Genomic DNA, 24,397 nt, shown 5'->3' on the forward strand with positions numbered 1-24,397 from the left:
GCAAGGTCTTACTAAAGAGCTTATTACAAATTATCTGTGGACTGTGTCAAGAATTAGGAACTTTGAAGAACTGGAACAATTTCCCAGATCACTCATCTGCAAACCACAAACTAGAAAGAAGAAAATGTTTTTTTATAATTTATCTTAGCAAAAAAAAACTGACAGGTAATAAGAAATTATATTTTTAAATTAATATTTTTATTGAATCCCCACTTTATTATAATTATTTGAAAATTTGCTTATTTCATTGCCTTACTTTAATCATATGGACAGAGTTAAAGCCTTGGCCTTATAATTTGTTTATCTGTTTTAATGATTTACTTGTAGTATGGTACATAATAAGTACAATGTGTAAAATAGTTATGTAAACTTTTTTATAAAAACTTTGAACAAAAAGTTAGGATAATGTATGTGATAGTCTAATCATAGTATAATGATATTAACCTTCATTTAAATCATGCCCCATACTCATAACTTTACAATATCATTATTAACAAAATAACCATATTTTGAATAGTATTAATATTGTTATTTATGCTGAAGTTAATATAGGCATTTGTGAAACATATTTTTGTTTTCATGATTTGGTTTGGTAAGCAATAATGATTTTATGAAATTTTGTCCTTGTTTTAGAGCAGCCAAGATTATCTTCACAGATATCCCTAATAATGCACATGGCATCATAGAGGCCTATCAAAATTGGCTAGGACAGAATTGAAAGAGACTTTGAAATTGCATTTATTTAGATTGGCTATCATGTGCAAAACACTATACTTGGAAAGGTTCTGGAAGCTGTTCATTTATCACATGCAATTGATATGGTGGTTTTTGATAATCATTTTAAATAAGAATTAAAACCAAGTAAATGCTTGCTTTGTGAATTTTCTCTGACAGATGCACAGAGGCATCCTGTCTTAGCCAATAAGCATTGTTCAAAAATAACTAAAACAATTCCAGCATTTATTTGATGCAACCACATAATTATATAGTTGTGATTTTAATTCTATCTATTATTTTAATTCTCTGCTAGATTTCTCATCATAGTGTCAGGATGCCTATGTAAGGAAGAACACTTTTCCCAATAAAAACACAGGCCCATTCTTTAGATTTTGTAGTAATTAAAGTATGATTTTAAATGGAAAAGCACTGTATTTTCCTATCTGTGGTTAAGAGTGTAACCATTCTGCAGCTTCAGCTATGAGACATGACCATTTGCTGGTTGGTAGCTGGTTCCATTTGGACTCAGAACAAGCAGAAAAAAATTTTTTTTCAATCATAGAAACTTAATAAAAGAGGATTTGTTTGACAGGCAAACTCAATTTTATAGTGGTTACTTATAATTTTCAGTACTTCTCAAATTAATTCCCAATTCTAAATTAATATTACTATTTTGCTATAAATTGTGGTTATTTTAAGGTTAACATAAAGAAAATTGACTATAGAACTAAACTTTAAAACATATTTAAACTAGTTAAGTCCAACTGAAGTTACCTTCAGCATAATAACAATATACAGGAAATTAGCAGATATCTCAACCTAATATTCATTAATCTGCGATGATCGGGTCCTCCATTTCATTTGGTTGAAGTTATTATGTTAGCAGACTTGTAGGTTGTTATTCACTGAATTTTTTTAAATATTTCCAGATGTTCCACCAATTGGTCAGGCACACAGTGTGAGAGGCCAGCCCCAAAAAGCAGCAAGTCTGATCACATCAGCACAAGTAAGTTCCTCAGGTTTACATCTTGGGTGTTCAATATTGTATAGGAATCACTTTTAATCCCATTGTTAAGGGAGTCAAGTCTGGGAAAATGTCCTTTATGAAAGTTGGTAAGAATTGCTCTGCTGTCCTGGTGTTTGTTGAAAGATGAAGCTCTGAGCTCTCACTTGATAACAGGATCCAGCAATTAGGTTCTTTTTTAGGCAGTGAAGTTTATCTCAAACCTTGGCACTTTTCTTAATGCACGTCTGCAAACCTAGCATGAGAGTGTCCCAGGAAATGCATTTTAGCTTAAAAGACTACAACTATCACAATGGATACAGAATATTCAAGGAAGAAAAATAATTTCATGTTTTAATTAAAGCAAACTGTATTTTCTTAAAATGCTTTTCAGTATGTTGTGAAAAATCAGATTTGCTTGGTTAGTATTAAGTATAAGTAAACAAATCATCCTTAATAAAAATTATAGCTGGTTTATTGCTTCTTTATCTTTAAAATATTGGTTTAGACATGTATTAAAATATAGCATAACATTTCACAACTCTTTTTCGTGTCACTCTGGTCTGAAGACCAATCTTTGATATGAAGTCTGTTTACATCACCATCATGCATCTGTTTTCCAAAACTTTAAATGACTTCATAAATATTTTCAAAATAAAAATCTGAAATAAAGTTTCCAATTCACACATATTGGTATTCATTTGACCATGAGCAGAGAACTTTTGAAAAATTTGTAATACCTATCAAGTGGGTAAATATATTCTTGATGAGGGAAAACAACATCCCTGATCGATAAAAGTTTACTTTAGCAATTTTTCTCTAGTCCTTCGATGCTGATGAGAAGGTGCATATGAAAACAAATGAAAAACTTACTCTGGAGTTTGAGAAAAAGGCAAGACACTGTTACAGAGCACAACAAGGGGGGCCTGGGACGATATACTATTACTGAAAGAAGCCCCTAGGTCCATTATGTCCGTCGCCAGAGGAAAGACGTCTCTCAATGCCAGAGATTCATGAAAAGGAAAGGAAATGTTTATTTAATGCTATACAAACTTAAAGTAGTGACCCAATGTCTATCAAAAAATCATAAAGTCCCTGAAAACACCCACAAACTGACACAGTCCTTCCTTCCTTCCCCCTTTGCCCAGTCCAGAGTACCATATATCAGGAAAGGAAATAGAAGTCCATGGCTCAGGCAGTCCTCTGGTTCTTCTCAGTTAGTACTCCCTCTCGACTGGGAGACCTCCCTGGGTCCCCGGCACCCTCCGCTGAGTCGCCGGGATCTCTGCTAAAACCAGGTGGCGGTTCCCCCTTCTAAAGCTGCGGGGGTCCCCACTCCGGCAAAGGCACGTGGTTCTCTCTCCCAGGGCCACGCGAGTCCCCACTCTGCCAAAGCCGTGTGGTTCTCTCTCTCAGGGCTGCGGCAGTCTCTACTCTGTCAAGGCCGCGTGGTTCTCCCCCTCAATGGCTGCCGTGTCTGGGTTTAAATCCCCACTCCAATCTTCCCCTGCAGCCCCATTTCCGACTCCTCCTACACTCGGCCTCACATGCCAGAACTCGTATCCTTCCAGCTTTACTGGACTGCCATCATGAGTAAGGGCAGGTGTGGCCCCATGTCATGGAGCCAATCATCTCCAAGCTCCCATGCAGGAGCTGTAACTCAGGGGACCTGCCCCCCCATTTACACCTTGGTGGGGTAGTTACTTCCATTCCCCTGGCTCAGAGCCTGGCCACAGCTATTTAACATATCTAAGCGACCAGCCAAAGGCTATAGATATGTTAAATGACCACGCCAGAGGTTAGCTACAAGGCTGTTGCTATGCGAAACACCTCTCAAAGGCCCTGTTCCATTGGTCCCTTCCCCCAACCCATACCCTGGCGGGAGGGGGTGAAGACATCCTAAAATCTCCTAGACACCTTGAGTTCTGGACCCCATTTTAAATGCCCATTTGGGGTCCCTCCTCTTGGCTGCACCCTGTAACAACACTAGCAAAGTCAAAAATATAGAATTTTTGTTAAACCCTAGAGCAGGATTCCAGGAACATTGTTCAAAGACAGCAATTAGAGATTAATTTAGGACATTAATTTAGAGACAATAAGCGTGTCTAATTTTTTTTTTGGAGGGGGGGATGGTACATAGGTCTAGAATAAATAGCCTTGACAATAAAATTTGAATTTGGAGCAAGTCTGTAGCTCTTCTTTGGTCATGAAGCATTTTAGGTTACTCTGGAATTTGTGTGCTGTTCTTAAGAAACAGAAGGGGGAGGACATTAAGAAAGATACAGACACATAATTGTAGGAATAGAGCACTAGCATTTGGAGAATTGAAATTCTTCCTCTTTCTTCCCAGGAGCCAGGTTTCATACTAATATTACTAAAAATAATTCTGGAGGCATACTAATTGTTTGTGACCTAGCTTTAAAACTCAATTATTATTAAGGACATTTTTAATAAAAATGCATTTTAATTCATTTTAAGTTACCAAACTGTAGTTGAATTTGTAAGTTGAAGATTATGAAAGCAAGGTAATTCAGCATTTTGTTCATGGTAATTTCTCAATTATGTAAGATAAATGAGATATATAGCCTTTTAGAAAGTCAAAAGCAATTTGAAATATTAATAAAATCTCAAAAGAGAGAGAGAGAGAAAAGAAGAGAAGAAAAAATAAAATAAAAGAAAAATAACATTCATTGAATTTTCATTGTTTGTATAAGTTCCTTCCAACCATCCAAAGAGTAAAGTTTGGATAAAATGGTATGGATAAAGGTTGTGACAAACATTTTTAAATGGAGGGTGATGTCTTCAACTATTTGCATGGTCAACAAGCTCTTATAAGGAGATGCCTCTAATTACACTCAACAGTCCTAAAATAGTGAATGAGAAGTTGGAACCTTTTTTCCAAAGGTTCTGATGTCCTTCCTTCCTTCACTGAACAAAGTCATTAAATTTAATGGAAATATCAATGCACATTGAAAGGGCTATTAGCTATGTAAATGTCATAGTATTCAGATTTGAGCAAAGTTGACCAAATAATGACTCTATAAGAAGATACTTATCATCAGACATTTATACAATACTTAGAAAAACTTGCCTCAATAAGCCTGAAAAGAAATTCTTAAACTGATCATCCTAAAATAGAAGGTCATTTTTATTCTACAGTGAAACCCAGTGGTTTTGAATGGTTGCGAAAGGTTCACTGAACTCAGGCAGGTATCATCTGCCCAGTAAGAAACATGGATACTTTAGTATGTGTTTTTAAATCTGCATTCCTGCTTACAGTGAATCTTTCCGTCATCATTGGACCTTGGAGTAGTTAGGAATAAATATACTGCCTCTGTGGCCCTAACTACTGTCAACTGGCACAGAGATGTACCTTTCTAATTGATGCACTGCTTTTTTAATCTCCAAGCAGTCATACTGATGTTTTCAGGCCTTTCCTGTTTAAAGCATCTGAAAATCAGCCTGTGGAATTAAGCAGATCTAGTATCCTGTGATTGTCTGATTAGGTTACACTTAAAAAAGCTAGTCTGACTCTTCTGAAGTTATTTGGAAGAGTTTTAAGCTAAGGATGATAAAATATTAATTATATACCCGTATTTTAATTTTACAAGTTGGGAGGGAGTAGATATTCAGTGTTTGAATTAGCTATTTGTATATGCTACAATTAAGGAGGATAAAAATATACTCAGCATTTGTGGGCAGTAGAGGTGTTGTATTTTACTGTAGTGACCACAGAGACATGGTATCTACTAAGGGTTATGTGTGTCTCCCCTTTTTCTACTCTGTCCCTATCTCTTTTATATCATCATGTTTTAAAACAGAGAAGAAATTATGTGATACCAAGGAATAATAAATTTGCAAGTATATATAGAGAACTGAAAAATGCAACAAAAATGCCTTTTTCCTAATTCTTCTAAAAGCAAACATTTTTCAAGGCTCTAAATGTCCAGTACTGTATCAGGTGCAGGAGAAAGGTCAGTGACAGTGACTCCTCTCACTCAGCTGAGGTTCTAGAGTTTAAACAGTCATGTAGCACAGAAGGAAACAAATAATCATGCACACTTACAAAATAATTGTGAGTTTTGACTAATTCTGTGAAGGAAGCCGAAAAGAGGCAAACAGAGAAAACAGCAGGGGGCAGCTGAGGTCAAGAGTCATTTACCTGAAGTGATGAGAGTTAAGCTGAGGCTTGAAGGACTTAAATGAAGAGGAGAGGCTCAGGGCATTTCAAGGAAATGGATTAGCAAGTACAAAGCCCCTGGAATGAAAAAGAGACATGTTCGAGGGCCTGACAGAAGACCAGGGTGCTGGCACCAAGGGGACAAGAGGGAGAGTGGTACAGAGTGGAGATGAATATACAGGCCCACGATGATAGGCAGCCTCTTAAAGGTCACTGGAAGGATCACATTTACTCAGTTTGGAAGGTGAGACTTTCTTCACAAATTTTTTTTAAATTTTAGTACATGTACTGCTGAAACAAGAACTTCTTTATGCTTTTGAATGTTACAATTTATTGAAGTACTCATAGAAAATATTTAGTCATAAAAATATATATATATGCACTCACATTTATATATACATGTAAACATAAGAGACATATGTTTAGACATATAACATGTCTAAAGAGGTCAGTTATAATGGTATAACTTATATTTATATTTTCTGCTATAAATTCAACCAATAAACAAAAAGTTCTCTTGTTTTAAACTCTATAACTCAACTTTTCTAGTTTCCCTCTTGAAGCAATGATGTCTTCTTAGTGAGATGTTTTTTTCTCTCTTTCTGGTTACCACTATATACACTCTTCCTTGTCAGTCAGTAATTCCTTGACTCAACTCTATGTTGATTACCCTTAAATTACTATCTTAATCCTGTTTTTTTACCCAAGATTGAGTCACATATCCATCCCACTACACATTGCTGTCTGTATATCTGTATCAGTATCAATATCAACATGAACGTCAATATTCTGCAGGAATTTCATGCTCAGCATAGCCCAAAATGATCTCATCACTTTCCTCCACTCAACCAGCCAATTTCATGTACCTTGTTTGCCTTCCTACATATAGGGATGGCTAAAACAATATCTTTACCTGAGCAACTTTTTTTAAAGATTGTATTTATTTATTTTTAGAGAGGGAAGGGAGGGAGAAAGAGAGAGAGAGAAACAGTGTGTGCTTGCTGGGGGTCATGGCCTGCAACTCTGGCATGTACCCTGACTAGGAATCGAACCTGTGACACTTTGGTTTGCAGCCTGTGCTCAATCCACTGAGCTACGCCAACCAGGGCTCCTAAGCAACATTTAAGTGCTGCTCTTAATGTTCTTTTCTCTCTCAAATCAAGTCAAACATATCAGTAGATATTAGTTCCTAAAGGTTCTTCAACTCATCTTTAAAAAAAATTAGTGTAGCGCCCAGCTCATTGACAGGACTTATGCAGCCCTTCAGAACACCACCACCTTTGCTTCCTCTGTGGCTGGCTGCACCTTCCACCACTCTTTGTTCTGCCCATTAGCCAGACAGTTGTTCCATAATCTTTTCTCCTCCAGGCCTTCACATTTCTCTTCCTAGATTAATCCAGTATCTCCCCCTCCCATCTACCTGCATCTTGTTTGTGAGACTAAAGAGATATACCCTACAAGCCTCAGAGACATACCAGTCCTCCTCTATCCCAGATCTGGTAGGATACCCCTTTATATTTCCAGAAAAAATGCATAATTTTCCTAAGGTAGTGTTTATTACACCATGTTAAATAGACCCATTTTTTGTCATCTTAAAATACACATCAAAAATATACATCACACATAATGTGAGAACAAGGGCCTTTGTATCCCCAGTGCAAAATAGAGTACATGGTGAGTGTGTGGGACATAGCAATGCTTAAAATATATTTGCTAAAAAAGAATCAAATGTATAGTCCCTGTAATATCCTAGGAACTGTGCTATCTGCAAAACAAAGAGAGATAGACAGTTTATGCCCTCAAATTACAATAAACTGATTTGTATAATATATCGTGAAAAGTGCAAAAACAGGAATGCACAGGGGGCTATGGATATATATGCATATATAAATATAAACATATGTATATATGTATTTACATGTATATATACATATATATACATATATATTTACTTATTGATTTGAGAGAGATATATAGAAAGAGAGAGAGAGAAACTTTGATTTGTTGTTCTACTTATTTATGCATTCATTGGTTGAATCTGGTATGTGCCCTCACTGGGGATAGAACTCACACACTTGGCATATTGGGGCAACACTCTAAGTAACTGAGCTATCCAGCTAGGGCTGAAATATATATTTTTAATGAATTAATAAACTTTTATGTAGCACTTTCTATGTAATAGACATAATCCTATTTACATGACTATGAAGTAGATATTAATGATGACACTCACTTTATATACATTTAAACTGAAACAAAGATAAACAATTTTTCCAAGGACATATTCAAATATCAAAGGTTTGAACAGAGGTAGGCTAGCTTCAGTTTATTATCTCAGTTACTATGCTATGCTACCTCCCTCGTGTTAAACATAACAGTTTAATAATATAGTTCTTTTTCTAATGGAAAAGTATTATATAATGAGGCTTCAGACAACCTGAATGAGAAAGACTTGCTCTATTTTATCTGAGAAGGTCTTTGAGGTATCCTCTCAACCCTTAGTAAGTATAAAATATATTTTTAAATCATTTTAGAAAAATTAACTGGTAATATACTATTAAAATATCCTGAATAATAAATTCTACTTGGAAAAATATACCTATTTTGATAAAAACTTATGAGTCTAAAAATATTGTGTGGTTGCCAACAGTATCCATCAATATCAATTATGTTACCTTTTTCGTAACTTGACAAGTTGTACTCTGCATTATTTATTGGTTATATTAAGTATTACTCCAGTTGCCTTGATTTGCTATATAAATGTATTAGAAATCTAGGCTCTTAAAGTGCTATAATGTAAGAGATTGGAACTGCCATTTGTGATGGGAGAATAAAAGAAAAATATTCTTTGTTTTGTAGCATGCATGATTAAGAATATTTCTACCTTAAAGAAATAAAAGGCGAATAAAATAGAATTTTCTAAATAGTATACAATTGCACTGAGGAGAAAGTAAGTTTGTATACCTTAACACAAATATTGGTGTTTAATACATACCAATATATTACAAGTTTCAGCAGAAAGAAAGATAAGTAGTAAAGTAAGGATATTTATAAAGTTGTTATCAATCAGTTAAAGTAATTGTTTATGAAGAAACCAGCTGTTCACTGGTATTTAAAATTTGTGAGCAAATGTTAATTATTATCCAATATGCCAGATTCTCTATGTTTATTAATTTCTAATAAGTTATGAATTCATATAAAGTTCACTGTCTTGAAACGAAGTTTATTTTCCTAAAACCATATAATATCAAACTCACTGAGTTGCATAGTCCTGGTAACAACATGAAAAAATATTATTTTTCATTTTATAAATTGACTAAAGAAGGCAATATACATAATCTTGGAAGATTCAAATTGAAATATTATCTTATACATGAAATTTCTTAAAAAAGATTTTTTCTGGTATTTTGGTAAGTAATCTCCACTATGGACTATGTCACATGGATGTTTTTCCAGCTATAGCTGTTAAAACTCACCTATACTTCTATTTTAAAGTCCCTAAGCAACTGTTTATTTTGCTTAGTAATACTGTTTGTTTCTTCCTGTAATATTTTACATGCACATGTATTTGCAAAGGAAATTAAAATATTTAAAACTTCTTAAAGTTTTATTACTGAACCACTCAAGATTCCACATTGAATTTCAGTTAGCTTTCACATTGCTTTCTTAGTTTTACCAGTGATCACACTGATTTGACTGAATCAACCAAATTTTTTTTTCCAAATAAACAAAGCCTTTGTCTCATGGGCACTAGGCATTTGTCTGTCGAAACAGTTAACATTAGATATCTGATGGAGCTACTTAGTACTCTCCTGCTATCAGCAACCCTTGCCTTCTGTTCTTCCTCCATAAGTGATTTATAACCCCAGGTGTATCCTCCTGTGGATCACAGTATTATCAAGTACTGTCTTCTTCTAAAAAGAAGAAAAAAAAAATTGATCTATCTTATTGCTAACCCAGAAATGAAATAGAGGGCAGTGAGTCTCAGTTTTGCTTCCCCCCTATGTTCAGATGCACAAAAACTAGTATTCAGTGTCTCTTACCACTTTTTGAAGATCTATTGCATAGATCTTTTATTCCATTTTGAAGATAGGTGACACAACCTAAGACCATTCTTGTAAGTACATGAAAAAGGGAAGAAATGGTCATTTGTAACATCAGCTAAATCCCCCAGATATCTTTTGCTGAAACTATTCTAGACCTGGAACTTGAGAAAGAGAATCCCTTTGGGCCCCCTATTTTGTTGAATTAAGATAACAACCATGTGTGGTTGGAATTCTTGCCTCTGTTTTATTGGTGAAGAATATGAGCCTAATTTATATGTTTTACTGCTTTAAAAATTTACTTATTTAATATTACACTTAAAAGTACTTTTATATACCATTTAACATTTCAATGGATAAATAATATTCAGTGGGTCAAGCCTCAAATTTTAAAATACCCATCCAAGGTGTCACTTCACGTAAGTTGTAAAACTTATATTTAGGTCTTTGGCCATCCAAACCCAACATTGATGTCCCTTTTGTTTTGCCAGGCTGCCATACAACTTGTCACATGTACTTTTGGCCAGAGAGTATTTATAGCTAGTTGAACAAAACTAAGAATGGGAAAATGGCCAGCAAAATTGTGTAAATACGTGTTCAGTCATGGTTGATACATGGTACAAGAGGTTACTGGCATGTACTTATATCATTGCAAGCTAACGTGTGTGGCATGAGTCAGACTCAGACTGACAATGAACTCAGTTTTTCTAACCTCCAGACATTCAGCTGCAATATACAAGTAAACCATATCTAAAGGAGCATTTCCAGCAGGTCAGGTGTTTAATAGCAGAGTGATGTTTCAATAACATACTTCTGAACTAGAAATATAGGTATTTTGCCTAAGCTTTACTTGTATCATAGCAATGGTAAAATGATTTGATGTGATAAAGTATTCATTTATAACAATCTATATTTTATGTCTCTGTTTCTCTGTTCATTCATTTCCCTTTCAGGAAGCATTGCGATCATCGTGCCCCTTGTCCTCTTGGTGACTTTGATAACCACCTTAGTAATTGGGTTAGCGCTTTGTAAAAGAAAAAAAAGGTGAGGCACAATGTTCTAGACTAACAATTAATAAATACATCACACAAATAGTTACAAAAACAGATTTTTGTTTAAATTTCTTAAAAATAGATTATTTTACCTGAAATTCTATTGTTTTCAAACCATTTTATCCCTTTATTTCATTTTGGGTAATTGCAACTTACACAACCCTTCTCCCATATTATGTTGATGAAATGTCTTCATTTATATATTCTAACAAACCTAATGAAGGTAAATATGAATTAAAATTTTAGTAGATTTTATATATGTGGTAGTTTTTTCCTTGAAACCTCAAGATATCTGAAAAGGATCTTATTATATTACTGTATAAGATTAGTAATATAAATGCAATGATATTGAATATATATTATATATCAGAAATCATGCATTTGATTTAAAAATTGTGCATTTGTTTATTTTATGTATTACTGGAAGTGTCACTATTTCAGTTCATATGAATATATAGCTTTAACTATCCAGGAGTGTGTTGTCTGTGGTAATCATCTCAAGAATGTATTAGTCAGTTTTCAAGTTATTTAAAAGAGGACCTTAGCCATATGATTGAGGGTTGGAAACAATCTAGTTCAAAGTTTCTTTATCACTCTTTTTAAGGATGGTTTTCATTAAAATAGGGGAAAGGTAGAAGTTGAAAAAATAATTAATTAGTGAATATGCAGTTTCAACTAATGTGGAATTATGTATTTAGAAAGAATATGTTTCAAGGGCAATTGTTCAATATAGTTAAAATAATAATAATGATATAATTAATTTAGAAAAGTAACATCCCATTAAGATGTGTCCATTCATCTGTGATTTTGAATTCATTTATTTATAAGCTTACCATTAGTTACATTAAAATAAGTCAATAAATCTACCAATGATTCATAAACCATGAATGTGATATTTAAATTCATCCTTAAATAATGTTCATATATTCTAGGACAAAAACTATTAGAAGACAACCTATTATAAACGGAGGAATAAATGTAGAAATTGGCAATCCATCTTATAACATGTATGAAATGGATCACGATCACAATGATGGTCCAGGTCTCTTAGATCCTGGTTTCATAATAGACCCAACAAAGGTAAGTGACCACTGACATGACTGAGTCCCATCTGTGTAGTATGGTTCCAGATTTCATCTGCATTTCTTTTATCTATAGTCAATGAAGAACTTTCAAATGCATTAAATGTTATCATCTCTTCTAAAGAAAAAAATAAAATTATGAACTTCATTCACCTGGATCATGAAGTTAGCACATGTTTTGGAAAATACATCTTTATTTATTTACTTAATTTACAAACATGTATAGTTTATTTAAAACAATATTTTATTCAAATATGTTGAGGTGCCAACACATCTAAATATATAGCTCCAAGAAAAAAATGCTGTCTGAAATATTTTAGTAATAAAAGAGTACAGTATTTCATTGTCAAAATGAGTACTTTATTTCCAATAGTATTTTATGGAAGAGTCAACTAAGCTGTGTCCATGGGTTTGTTTATAATCAAATCACTTTTGAAAATATTTTTCTGTATACTATAATATAGTTGCTATTACTTTAAGACATGACTTTGATACATATAGCCTAAAAAGCTACATCATTTTTTAAAGTTTCTGTTAGTTCTTATTACTGTATGCTCATATTGACACCTTTTAAGAGAAATAAATGATAGAATATTTAAATAAACTTGCATGTATTCACTTATCTGGATATTTTTCATTATAGAGCATTTTACTATGACTTAATAGCATCAGTTTGATATTATGAGTGCCATTTTTCTTAACTTATTCATTTATTGAATATTTATTTATTTTCTAATATACTAAAGGTATTGAGTCCAAAATATATATTTATATTACTAACAATTACAGTGACCAATCTATATCCAAATGATTTTACACTCATAGTAACAGCTATTCTCAAAGAAGTTGAATTAGGTACCTTGCATTTAATCTAGTTCTGAGTCCATTTAATCTAACTCTTAATCTAAGCCTGAAATTAATGGCTAAGTATTAATTTCTATGAAAATAAATCAATCATTATTGCATAGGTATGTTTTATTTCACTATCAAAGGATATTATAGTTATTTTTTCATTTTTAGAAATAATTTTAGAGTTGGTATTTATTATTCACTCAGTAACCAACACTTACATTTGAAATTGTTCATGAGATAAATTCTTATAAGTACCACTGTTTTCTATTTGAAATTGAAAAAGTATATATATTGAACACATTGTTATTTGATAATTATCTATGAAAGAGAAAGACATCTTAAATAATAGACTACTGATATTCTTTGAATTTTTCTTAGGAATAAGAATACAGTACCTGTAAGTATAATATGAACTGATGCGACCATATCAAACACACTTTTCATAAGAAGGAGGCTTCTCATTTTCCACATCATTTTTTATTTCTCATGAGAGAATTAAGCCAATTTTGGACAATTCAAGAGACTGGCTTTTTAGTATTCCATTTAAAATGTCTCCACATTAACTGAGTGCCCCTCAAATATATTTTTTAACTATTTAGCACATAAAAATAAATATTTATTTACTGAATATTGGATTGACTAAAATTATATTAAGTGTGACTAAATGGTTTATTCTAACTGACTCCAGATTTTTGAAATGTAAATATGAATTATTGCCCAAGAAGGAACTGCAGAAAACATAGGTAGACCAAATTGGCATAACCAAATTTGAAAAGCAGAGGATCACACCAAAACAACCTTAAGGATGAAATGTTTTCCATAGAATGTTCACTATGTTAGAATGGTTTGATATATTCTTGATGTGACCAAATATCTACAAATTGCATTATACATAAAGATTTTTATAGAACAGTCATATTTATTGTTTTAAAAATGGACAAAGTTTCTACTTTAATGACACCTTATATTCAAAATAAATAAAATAATAATGTTCATTTTAAAAGATTTGTCTATAAAGGCAATCACAGAATAATTTGAAGAGTTCAAAAAAGGGAAACTAATATTTACTGGTTTTATCTCTAAATTCCACTGAATTCTTTTTTAAATTGTTTTAAATATCTACTAAATGAGACCTTTAAGAGAGATATTCAGATACAATACTAAGCTCATTTTATGTTTACAATCTTTTCCTGAGACCCTTAACCTTGTCCCAAATTTTGTGATCATCCACTGTTAAAAGTCAACAGTCAATATTTTCTAAAATATGTATATTTATTAATTTTTAATATTCTTTGAATTATAATCTAGTTTTTTTCCTTGTGGGTCACCAGTAAATACTCAGTTATGAATATGAGTGTACCAGATTGTCTGCCTTTAGACTCAAAAAAGTCTGACATCAATACTCTTACATGAAGACTTAGCGAGCCAGTTTAATTACTAGTTAATCTGTTTTAGACTAGAGAGTGAGATTTCCAAAAGTACAGATGTTTGCTTTGTGGTATACCAAATTTAGAATTTTTTCCCATAAAAATAGAGTGATGATGAATATTTAATTAGAAGCTGTCAGATATTTGAGTGTACAAAGTGGGCTATGTCAGAAATTTTCAAAATGATTGAAACTGAACTTGGGGATGCTGGTGTATTTTTCACAGTGCTGTTAGCAAAGATATAATTTCATTGAGAATAATAAAGTTAAATTAAGCTGGACATAATAGAAATGTCAACCTATGAAATATTTAGTATCAATAGTTCTTAAGTTATTAAAGCTACCATGAATTCTAAAGAGTATATTTTATGTTATTTTTTATGAATTATCACGAATTTATGTCAATGAAAAAAGTTCCATATTAGACCAGAAACTAAAATTCTCTGTTTTTGTGCAGGCCAGGTATATAGGGGGCATGTCCGGTGCTTTCAAGCTTCCACATACAGCTCCACCCATCTACCTAAACTCCGATTTGAAAGGACCACTAACTGCTGGGGTGAGAGAAGAAAATTCATTATTTCATGTCTATTCCACCACAGAACCCCTTACAATCAAAGATAATTACTTGATTTAGGTAGGGACTGGCCCTTATTTGAGTTTGAAACGAGCATTAAAATTGGGGGCTTATGTTGTGTCCTGCCTGTGCAAGATTACATAGAAGACATGTTATCATTTTAGGGAAGCTATTAAGTAGAAATATTTCTTCTGCTGAGTTTGAACATGTCATAAACACTTTAACAATAAACTTGAGTCTTTGTTGTTCTTGAAATCTCTAGCCAGAAATTTGAACTGACTAATTTAAACTTAAATTTGTTTTCATACACTTTCTATTAAGATACTTTAATATATACAAATTTGATGTATGGTTAAATAAAAGCATACTAAAAAGGAGGCATTGTATGGAGAAATTAGAATTGGTCTAATGAAAATATTCTTAATTTTTTAATTAAATAACTAGTTTCTAGAGAATGATATTCTGTCTAAAGTTACATAGTTCATATCAGAAGAGGGATAAAATAAGGGTAAAAAGTCTCCCATTGACTGTTTTTAATTAGCATTTTTATTATGTTGGTCTCAATTCCATGGCTCAAAAATTATAATTTTTTGTTGTAACTAAGATTTAATGTTCTGCTTTTGGAAAGACAAAAAGACTAAAACATTAGGCAATGATTTATTGGATTGAGTTGCAGTTAGTGAAATAATGGACATTTGTACATGTTTTTCAAATGAAAGAGATCATTTCTGCATGTTTCAATTCTACTTCAAAATGTTTTAAGTATCTTTGCAACCCAAGATGACTGGGTACTCCACAATTTCTTGGATGAATCCCAAAATATTTTCAGTGATAGGTACATAGAGGTTGGTTGAAGCAAAAATATTATTTATTTTAAAACCTACTCCACCAATGCATTTTATTTTTATTTTTCTTTGTTTTCTCGCTTTTCACTTCATACTGAAAACTTATAAGCATTGAGTAATTAAATGACTTTCTGTAAACACATCTTTCCTAATACTGCATTAGCAAAGAGGGGACACATATGGACTATAAATAATACATTGGCTTAATGCTATATGCTTTTAAATAAAGTCTCAGTTATTATAGTTTTCATGAATATTTCTTTGATATTTTAGAAAAAGTCCTGTTAGATTCACAAGTTACCTGAAAAACATACAATTATAATTTTATCTAATACCATGCTAAAGTCAACTAAAGCCTATAAAAAGAATTTAAATCACATTTAAATCATTACTAGTTAGTAAATTAAATGTGGTTAGCATAAAAGATAGATATCCTAGAAAATAACTAATTAATGTCATAAAATTTTATTTATTTTTTCTCCTTCAGCCAACAAACTACTCCAATCCAGTGTATGCAAAATTATACATGGATGGGCAAACCTGTCGGAACTCCTTGGGAAGTGTTGATGAAAGGAAAGAACTGCTTCCAAAGAAAATAGAAATTGGGATACGGGAGACAGTGGCATAATCAGTGATACCTTTTATATACTGTAAAAAATGTGTAAAATATAAGGATTACTTTTGTATGTTCCAACAGTATTATAATTGTTTTAGCATCAGCATTACCTCTTTCTTTATCTTTTCGCTGGTTAATTGTTTTCCGAGTCTTATTTTTTTGCTGATGACTATTGATTGACCATTTGTATGGTATTTTTATGAAAAAGAACTGCACTACAATACAATTTACAATGATGCTGCTGATATGACACCCCTTTGAATTTGTTAAAATTAAAAACAACATATTCCTTTGTAGTGTGAATATGAGCAATCTATTTTATATGAACATTTTTGGTTCTATTTAATCAACAAAGAGAATCTCTGCACTTTTTCATTATATGGTCTGAAAGCTGTACTGCAATGCCATTTTACTTTTATGTTTAAACTGGTGAAAGAATGATTGAATGGTTAACTCTCTTCTTTGCTCCCATCAAGACTGATTCCAATTGCTGGTAATATATAGCCCTCACAAGTTCAGCATTTCCTGCTTTCAAATTAGCCTTAGATTGCCAAGTGATAGATGAGAATTTTGAGGAAAATATTTAAAAATATATAAAATGAATAATTTGCATGAACACACATGACTACATTTTCCAAAATTTAGTGGACTGTATGTGATATACTAAACATATGTACCCTGCAAACAATAGTTATATTTAGATGATAGAACATAGCAAAGACATAACCAAAAGTGGAAAGACCACATTGCTATGGGATAAGACCTTTTGTCCTTCATCAGTTCTGAGGTAAATAGCCAGCCTAGAGCACAATAGGGCATTGGGTACTCATGTCTCAGAAATTTCTTCCCAATCATGTGCATTTTGCAGAAGATTAACCCAACCCCTTACCACACAAAACACTAAAGAATAATATATAAGCACACAAATTGATGACAGAATTTCAATTATGTGAATGTGTTTTCTTTGCTAGAACAAAAGGAAGAGGCAAACACTCATTACTGTATAGAGTAATTCTCAAGGCCTTCCCAAGTTATAGAACAATTACCTGCCCATAATCAAAGGTGGAGAGTATAAATGCTGACCAATTGCTCTGGTACTCTGGTTTCTTTTTGTTACACAAAACACACGGACCCCATTCACTTGTTTTCAATTTGTGATGAAACAAGTGACATTTTATTTAAGTTGTATAAAAAGGATAGCATTTTTATAAAAATATCTTTGAAGGCACAAAAGATTTATTTGCAAAGTATGGAGGGCTTTTCGTTCCTCTGGAAGATATGACTGACTTTTAGCTGTCACACTGTATTAACCTAACAGATGAAATATGTTTGTGGTTGCTCTTTATCCCTTTGTACAAGCATTAAAAATACTGCTGTTTTATAAAGAGACTTTTTGTTGTACTATGTGCATGCATACTACCTATTTCTAAACTTTGCCATATTGAGGCCTTTATAAACTATTGATTTATGTAATACTAGTGCAATTTTGCTTGAACAATGTTATGCATACCATAAACTTTTTCAGGTTCTTGTTTAAGTACACTTTTTAAATTGAACAGTATTTTTCATTTTGGTTATAATAGTCATTTTGCCTATGTTTCTACAATGAAGTGTTAAATACTTTATAAAAAATTGTTGACTGGCTTATTTAAATGAAATTCTATGTATTTAAGTATTTGTGTTGGGTAGTTTTTAAAAATAAGAAAATTCCTATCTTCTTGAAGTTTAATATTCCTAGAAAACTATTTTAGTAAAAACATGAGACATTTTTTAATATCCTTAGAACATACTATGGGGTAGAACTAATTTCTCTTCATCATTTTTAAGTGCACAATAGAGAAGGTATTTTCTCTCTTCTTGAATCAGAAATACTTCACTTACTTTTTCCTTTTCTCCTGCCTTACATTGCTCATCATAGACTCCATGTTGTGATAGAAAGATAGGTTGTATACAGAGTCAGTGACAATTGTGTTGAAATAATCCAAAGCTCTTCCTGCTCCTTTGCTTTCTCAAAAAGTACTCTTTATGGAACATTCAGATTCCACTAGATGTTGTTTAGACACTTACTCATAAGTGGAATGGTTATTGGTATCCCTACTTGGAGTATCAGATGAGAGATACAAAGGGAAGAGAGTCTGATTTACCAGTGCTATCACTGAGTTATATTACCTGGAGGGATTTTTACATTAGAGCTTTATAACTATAGCTGAAATTTTTATTTGATAGAAACAGAACCCACATATTGGAATGACTTTGGTACAACTAACATTAGTATATTAGTATAATACTTAACATTAGTATAAGTATCTAGCAAATCATATTTGATATACAACAAACCAACTAAGAGCCGGGCCTAGCATCAGTGAAGTGCATTCTCACCAGGGACCTGGTTAAAGCCATAGTAAAGAAAGCTCAGGATGCACTTTTTAACCCCAAGGCCCTATTATATTTATATGGTCCTTATCTCCACATTATGCTTCCCCACCCCAGCTTGCTTCATTCAAGTCCACATCAGAGTACACAGCCTTTCTGTTCACATTTACTTTGCATTTAGTCTTCATAAGACAGAAGTAACTTTTCAAATATTCAGCTTACTTCTATTGCTGTAGTTCTATTTCAAGTTTATTTTGTAAAAACTTATATAAATTCTAGAAATTCAGGTGCCTAATTCTTCCCCACAGTGACCATCCTTTATAAATGCCATCAGCAAAATAACCAATAAAATATTCCTTCAAGCTTCAATGGACATATTTTCTAAAAATAAATGTTTCCTGGTAAACTCTCCTCCTTACTCAAATGCCTTTTCATCATCTAAAGGAGGGAGCTTTTCAACATCTTAATATTTTGGACTGGGTAATTTTTGGTTTTCTTTTATAGGGTAGGATACTTAGCAGGGCCCCTTGCCTCTGTCCATGAGCTACTGCCAGCACCACCCAGAGCTGCAACAACCAACTCCATCCACAGACACTGCCAAAGGTACTTAGGAGAACAAAATTGCTGTTATTAAAAATTACTGATCTATGGGTATGTTCTATCTTCCACTGGTAAATGACAGTCTGCTAGAACAGCTGAGTCAAAAAAAGAGGCTCCCTCATCATCAAACTCATGGCATCCAAGTATTGATTTTAATTCTTTAATGCTGATGATGCATGTGTTACACTGAAATTTGGTAATAGCAAAGTACTTATTTATAAAAGTTGTTACTAAGGGAACATATTTCAGTTAGAAACACACAGTTTTGCATAAATAGGGCCACCTTTATTTACATAATTGTGTTTTATCTGTGGCCATTTCTTTTTTTTCCTTTTTTTTTTTCAAGCTCCCCCAGTCCCCTCCCTTCCCCACATATGTTAAAACATTATATAATATTAAAAATTAGATTCAGACTTCTGACCAAGGTGGAGGTGTAGGTAGCTACATTTTGCCTCTTCGCACAACCAAAAGAAAGAAAACAACAAATTTAAAAACAAAAAATAACCAGAACTGCCAGAAAATTGAACTCTATGAAAGTCAGACAACCAAGTAGTCAAAGAAGAAACATTCATTCAAACTGGTAGGCGGGGCAGAGATGGGCAGCCGGGGTGGAGAGGATGCAGGGAAAGTGGCAGCTAGTGGACCCAGCAGTTCCACATTTTTTTGTGGAGAAACTAGGAAGAACAACTGGGGAATGAGACAGACCTCGCAATCCTGAGTTCCAGTGTGGGGAAATAAAGTCTCAAAAGCTCTGATTGAAAAAATCTGTGGGGGTTGTGGCCATGAGAGAAACTCCCAGCCTCACAGGAGAGTTCACTGGAGTGACCCACAGGATCCTAGAATGTACACAAATCCACCCACCAGAAAATCAGCACCAGAAGGGCCCAATTTGCTTGTGGGTAGTGGGGGAACAGTGACTGAAAGCCAGCAAAGAGCAGAGCTGAGCAAGCATTGTTCCCTCTCAAACCCCTATACAGCACCATACAGCACTATACATAGAGCACTATAATGCGTGGGTTGCCCCACCCTGGTGAATACCTAAGGCTCTGCCCCTTACTTTGTAACAGGTGCGCTGAGACAAAAAAAAAATATGGTCAGAATGAAAGAGTAGGTCAAAGCTCCAAAACTACAACTAAGTGATGAAGAAATAGCCAAACTATCAGATGCAGAGTTCAAAACACTGGTAATCAGGATGCTCACAGAAATGGTTGAGAATGGTCACAAAATGGAGGAAAAAGTGAAGAGTGTGCAAAGTGAAATGAAGAGAAATGTGCAGGGAACCAACAGTGACAGGAAGGAAACTGGACTCAAATCAATGATGTGGAGTAGAAGGAAGAAATAAACATTCAGCCAGAATAGAATAAAGAAACAAGAATTCAAAAACAATGAGGAAGAGGCTTAGGAACTTCCAGGACAACTTTAAATGTTTGAACATCTGAATCATGTGGGTGCCAGAAGGACAAGAGGAAGAGAAAGAAATTGAAAACTTATTTGAACAAATAATGAAGGAGAACTTCCCCAATCTGGCAAAGGAAATAGACTTCCAGGGAGTCTATCTGTGGCCATTGCATGTCATGATCCTGTTTTTTGTTTTGTATTTGATTATATATATGCTTAATTGGTTGGTTCTTGAGGTTGAGATTCAAGGTTTTACTTTTCTTCTAGGAATGTTACTCTCCATTTTTATGATGAGTCAGACATGAATACATTCAACACTCAATGTATGGTACGGCTATTGAAATGAACTACTATAGTACCCATAAGTTCCAAATCCCTAACACAGAATATTGGCACAAGTGATAAAGGAAGTAGGGAAAATATGTATTGCTATTTTTTATCCTCTTTCATCTTCATATCTTCATACCAATACTCTGAATATAAAATCTTACTTCTCTTGAAAAATATATTATAGTACTATTTAAAGATTCACCTTCATCATGTACCTTTGCTTAAAAGGTTAAAATGGAAAAGACTAAGTATACTGCAGAGTTGAAGAAAACATAGCTAACCACTCTTTGAAAGCAGGTTTTTTTTTTTTACTTTATGCCCAATTCTAGTTATCTTTAGCTTATTTAAGGATACTTTTCTAAATATCAGATGATATTTTTAAATTTAATTTAGACTAGAGTCATTATTTAAATAAGAAGCCTTTCCCTGGATTGGTAGCTCAGTTGGTGAGAGCATTATTTTGATATGCCTAGGTTGCAAGTTCAATCTCTGGTCAGGGCACATACAAAAAATAACCAAAGAATTCATAAATAAGTGGAATAAATAAAATCAATCTCTCTCAAATATATATATATATATATATATATACACACACACACACATATATACATATATACATATATGTATATATATAAAAAAAGAAGTATTAAATTGTAACTTGTAGAAAAAAGACTCAAGCATTTCTTTGTGAAGATGACAACCAGGTAATATAGCACAAAAATTATATTTTTCTCTGTATTTTTAATAAATACAAGGAAAAGGCAACAAAAAAGAGCTAAAAATGGTTCATTTTATGAATCTGCTAACTTAACATTTCCTGAACATTAACTCATCCAGAAAAAGATAAAGATAACTAAAACTACACAGAAGCAGTCTTATTTAGAAAAACGTTTAGTTTTAATATCATCATATCCCAAAGGCCCAAGAATATGAACTTCTAATCTAAAGAGAGACAGAGAATGGGAAGCGAAATGCATTCTCTGGTTTAACTTTTTCTGCTAGATATTATACTTAAGTTGCTGCAATTTATTCTGAAAAATAGTTTCTAGTGAATTGCATCTTTTTTTGCATTCAAAGTGATCAAAAATCAAAAGAAAAATTGATACTAAGGATGGACTATTTGATAAAGTCTATGCTTAAAATGTGTTCATTCTCTTTGATGGATACTCTGCTCCTTCAGCATGTGGTATAAGATATCGGTGAATTTAAACAATGCAATATTGATACTCTTTAGTCATTTGTTCACTCCAAGATAATGTTTTAGTTGTAGTTTCTCCTGAAGTTTTAATAAATGAATTATAAGCCTCCTGATGCAGCTTCATTTTCTGCTTATTTATGCTGTAGTGACTTGGCAAGCCAATAATATGTGTTCTAGGCTTTCACAATATAATATCAGTAATGAAAACCATATACATTTTATTCAGGTAATATAAAAACTTATAAGTGAAAAATTTCACACACAGAATAAACTGTGAAATGCAGCTGAGAATAAAATCTAGGAGTTTGAAATATAAGACTGTTTAGAAAGATACTTAAAGATACATATGACTGATGGGGCACAGCATTCCTCAGGGAATAATGTCAAAAGTTAGGTAGGTAGGAAAGAAATAACTGGATAATGAGACTTCAAACTGGAGTAACTTCCATCTCAGCAGTGCAAAAGTATCAATTGTATGTTTGTGGGAAACTATAAACACAAAACACCACCACATACACTCACATATTCTCACACACTGGTTTGGTGATTCACTGATTGTGAAGATGGCACTTCTCTCCTATTTTACCTGAAATGCAATCATGCTTTGCTTTTCTGGATTATAGCTTCAGAAATCACCATCCTTACCCAAGAGGAAATCCATCCCAGTTATATTTCTATATATAAATACAAACCTACTCAAAGTGGCATTATAGGAAGCCAATATTTCTTTTTTGTTGTTGTAAGTTATATTCCTTAACTTTACTGTAAAATATAATTTTAGAAAACTTACCATTTTATATATTTTAATATATTTTTCTTTTTTCCCTATATTCCTGAATGATTTTAAAATTCTTGGTCAGCATTCCTTATTTACTTTTATCCCTGCAGGCAAATTGAGTTTGTACGTGTATTTGTATTGAGTTTGTGTGTGTATTTGTTCATGCATATCCTCCATATCCCACAAAGATGAGTCCTTCCTTACCTTAGTCAGTTTCTTTTTTTATGTCGTGACTTTGTTTCAAATAGTTTTCAGCTGAGATGTCATAGGATCTCTTTTCTGTTTCCTACACAAAATACTAATTTTCTTTGTTTTAGATTTATTTATTTATTTTTAGAGAGAGGGGAAAGGTGGGAGAAATCGAGAGAAACATCAATGTGTGGCTGCCTCTCATGTGCCCCAACTGGGGACCTGCTCTACAACCTAGGCATGTCCCCTGACTAGGAATTGAACTGTCAACCCTTTGCTTCATAGTCTGGTGCTCAATCCACTGAGCCACACCAGCCAGGGCTCAAAATACTAATTTTCAAAAGTTCTCTTTTTGCAAAAATTTTGTAAATTTAGAGAATGATTTCTTCATGTTCTTATCTTATGAACTTTTAGAAAACAAAATCCAAGGTGTTTTTTCTTATGATTTCTTTTCCATTGACTAATGCTTACTTATAGAGAAAACACTGGAGTTCCAGTGCTTTCCAGTAGATAAGAAATACAATATTTATTTGCCCCCTCTTTCTATCAATTCTATACCTCTAAATATCTTTCTTAGGCCTATAAATCCTGCTCCCTTTCTCCCTCGTATCTCCTAGCGAGTCTCTTCTAGAACACAGTATGATTATTTTCATTCTTATATATACTTACTTACTTTAACAATGAAATAAAGGAGTACATAAAACACCAGTGCTTTTCATATGTCACAGTATTGGGATCCTTCCTGTAAGCCATGTCTACCTGCACCCCTGAATACCTGATGCTATGTTGTGCCATAATCTTCCATGAATTTATTAGGACAGCACCAGGCTTCTTCAGTGACCAAGCATTCCTTTCCTCCTTGAAAGCTGTCCCAGATGCCCTTTTATTTTCTGGCAGTAACATTCTTTCAAAGAGTGATGCACACATCTAGATGCACTGACTGTTCAGTAGAAGAATGGCTATCCAATTCATTGTCTTACTCAGATTCCAAGACTTTGCATCTTGATAGACAATGTGGGAAACACAATTTCCTTATTTTTGTTTTCTTCTTTTTACTAAGCAGAAACTCAATTTCATCAGGGAAAACACTGGTAGATTACCAATGGCTTTTGTTAGTTTGTTTGATTTGTGTAGCTCCGTT

At 33.2% G+C, this 24,397-nt stretch overlaps 1 protein-coding gene across 1 annotated transcript in view; it reads left to right on the top strand.

The window, feature by feature from the left end:
* The window catches only part of LRP1B (LDL receptor related protein 1B), a 1,792,671-nt gene extending 1,774,660 nt beyond the window's left edge, over positions 1 to 18,011 (top strand). Inside the window, exons 87-91 of the mRNA XM_036023545.1 lie at positions 1,647 to 1,723; positions 10,897 to 10,987; positions 11,928 to 12,075; positions 14,813 to 14,911; positions 16,262 to 18,011. Coding sequence (XP_035879438.1) covers positions 1,647 to 1,723; positions 10,897 to 10,987; positions 11,928 to 12,075; positions 14,813 to 14,911; positions 16,262 to 16,402 — 556 coding nt within the window. The 3' untranslated portion in view covers positions 16,403 to 18,011. The remainder of the gene's footprint in view (positions 1 to 1,646; positions 1,724 to 10,896; positions 10,988 to 11,927; positions 12,076 to 14,812; positions 14,912 to 16,261) is intronic.
* The last annotated feature ends 6,386 nt before the right edge of the window (positions 18,012 to 24,397 follow it).

The sequence above is a fragment of the Phyllostomus discolor genome, chromosome 4 (assembly GCF_004126475.2).
Source record: "Phyllostomus discolor isolate MPI-MPIP mPhyDis1 chromosome 4, mPhyDis1.pri.v3, whole genome shotgun sequence".
NCBI classification, from domain to species: domain Eukaryota; kingdom Metazoa; phylum Chordata; class Mammalia; order Chiroptera; family Phyllostomidae; genus Phyllostomus; species Phyllostomus discolor.